At 40.9% G+C, this 2500-nt stretch overlaps 1 protein-coding gene across 1 annotated transcript in view; it reads right to left on the bottom strand.

Annotated features, from left to right (window-relative positions):
• Window positions 1-487: 487 nt before the first annotated feature.
• The window catches only part of gphb5 (glycoprotein hormone subunit beta 5), a 2361-nt gene continuing 348 nt past the window's right edge, over window positions 488-2500 (bottom strand). Inside the window, exons 2-3 of the mRNA XM_060871481.1 lie at window positions 1651-1849; window positions 488-679 (exon numbers count right to left, since the gene is read on the bottom strand). Of these exons, the coding sequence (XP_060727464.1) occupies window positions 488-679; window positions 1651-1849 (391 nt within the window). The remainder of the gene's footprint in view (window positions 680-1650; window positions 1850-2500) is intronic.

The raw sequence follows: 2500 nt of genomic DNA, 5'->3' as shown, positions 1-2500 counted from the left end.
TGTGTGTGTGTGTGTGTGTGTGTGTGTCTGTGTGTTTGTGTGTGTCTCTGTGTGTGTGCGTCTGTGTCTGTGTGTGTCTGTTCCTGTGTGTGTCTGTGTGTGTGTGTGTGTGTGTGTGTGTGTGAGTCTGTGTGGGTGTGAGTCTGTGTGTGTGTGTTTGTGTGTGTGTCTGTGCCTGTGTGTGTGTCTGTGTGTGTCTGTCTGTCTTTGTGTGTCTGTGTGTGTGAATCTGTGTGTGTGTGTGTGTGTGTCTGTGTGTGTGTCTGTGTGTGTGTGTGTGTGTGTGTTGTTTCATGCTCAGGATTCAAGATATATTAAATGACATAAAGCTCGTCCCAGCTGTGGAGCTAATAAGCAATAAGAAGTTTATAATAAAGAAACTGGAGTTGTTTAATATTTTCATTCACGCTGCTGGTCGAATGGTCTGGAAAGCTCAAAATAAACGAGGAAGAGGGGAAACGCTCGTCTCCTGGCCTGACTGTCTCTCTCAGATGGAGGCGATACACTCAGTGGTGCTGGTCACACACACTCCACACTCACACCTCAGGGCCACGGGGTAGGTGTAGTACGGATCCATACCAGACGAGCAGTTGGGCAGCTGCACGGTGACCAGTTGGGTCTGGTTGTAAGTGCACACTCGCTGATGAGACTCGATGAAGGGTGGGTCCAGGACCGGTTTCTGTGGAGACGTGGATGAGATTTAGGGAAGCCAATGGCATGCAAGGAGAATGATTTACCATGGCAACCTGTAATAATACACTGACTGGTGATATCATAATACAGTGACTGGTGAATGTAGCTTAATGTTGTTCTGCGTTCGACTTGGTGTTTGTTTGGTTTTGGCTAAAGAAATGACTAAAGAGTGGAACCTCTTTTCCTACAGAATGTAACCGAATCTTCATCATCGTGTTGATAACTACATACAACCAAAAGGAGTTTTCACAGTAATTCCATCGAAGAACCATTTGTGGAACCTTTCAGCAGATGTTTCCTAATAAAATCCTTTTTTTCTTAATGCCATAAGGAAATTTTGTAAAGTCCAAAGAACAATTTTTCACTACAAAAAAAAAGCACTTTTGTTTAATAGTAATGTTCCATAAATAGGATAGGTTCTTAAAAGAGCTGTGGATTCTGACAGAGAACCATTTAAGAAGCTCAGAGGGTGGGATGTGAGAATATTAGGAGATACAGTACCTTCATCCAGTTTTAATGCCTTATTAACTCTACTGGTTAAAACTTTTTTTTTTTAGTTATAGAACATCTCTCTACTCTCAAATATCTCCACCGCAAACTGAGTTATTTGGTGAATGATTATTTGGGTCAAAGCGAATGCCTTTAACTGCTGTCTCATAAAATTACAACCGCAGTCAAGAATTCAGGAGCAACACAAAACTCAAGACAGTGCACTTATTTATTTATTTTATTTTTCTGTTTTTTTGGGGGGTTTTTTTATGTATCATTATTATGTAATGATGAATTATGAGTTGAAAGCCAAAAAATTGGTTTCAGTTGTGTAATTCTCAGTATCCAGATGTTTGAATGATCGACAAGGCTTTTGTTATGATCTAATAAATGCAGATAGTAAACATAGAAGAGATTGTGTGTGTGTGTGTGTGTGTGTGTGTGTGTGTGTGTGTGTGTGTTCCTCACCTCCCAGGTCTCACAGCGCCCCCAGCAGGCGTCAGTTGTGATCTGCAGTCTCCCACATCCTGGCTTCTGGGCCATGAAGGTGAACTCTCTGACAGAACAGCCAATAAAATGCTGGAGATTCACCGCAGACACATGACTCCGGTGAGAAAGACACAACAAAACACACACCACGGCACAGCATAGAGATGTTTCAGAGAGTCTGGAAACACACACACACACAGAGAGAAAGAACACATGTAAATTTCACTGAATGAAAGTGAGATAAAAAGCACAAACTTGTCACACATGAAGTCTACACACTAAATTTAAATGAAATGTACACACAAACTTTTTATTAATTAATTCAATCGTATTATTACAATCATGTATGAATTTTGTTCCAAAGTTTGTTTACATACAGTATATGTGTGTAACTTTCTCTTTAAAAAAAAAAAAAACAAACGCTCAAGACTACACAGATTTAGACAAAAGAAACAGAGCGTTTGTATAAATTTAAACTGCAGAGCTGTTAAGTTCTTGGATCTGATTGGTCAGGAGGTGTTGAAGAAGAAGCCTTTTATTTTCATCACATATACTTTATATCACAGTGAAATTCTGTTCTTCACATATCCCAGCTTTGGAGGTTGGGGTCAGAACTCCGGGTCAGCCGTGATACAGCGCCCCTGAAGCAGAGAGGGTTAAGGGCCTTGCTCAAGGGCCCAACAAGTGACATCTTGAACCCTGACCCTCTGATCTACAACCCAGAGCCTTAACCACTTGGTTAGTTTAATACATCAAATTGTATGCTGTATGGTGATGGTTCCTTCTGTAAGAAGAAATTGATGGTCTCCACTATCTTCAGGACAGAGCA

This window comes from Tachysurus vachellii, chromosome 6, assembly GCF_030014155.1.
Source record: "Tachysurus vachellii isolate PV-2020 chromosome 6, HZAU_Pvac_v1, whole genome shotgun sequence".
Taxonomy (NCBI): Eukaryota; Metazoa; Chordata; class Actinopteri; order Siluriformes; family Bagridae; genus Tachysurus; species Tachysurus vachellii.
Note: the sequence above shows the minus strand (reverse complement) of the source record. Positions and strands in the feature narration are given on the sequence as shown.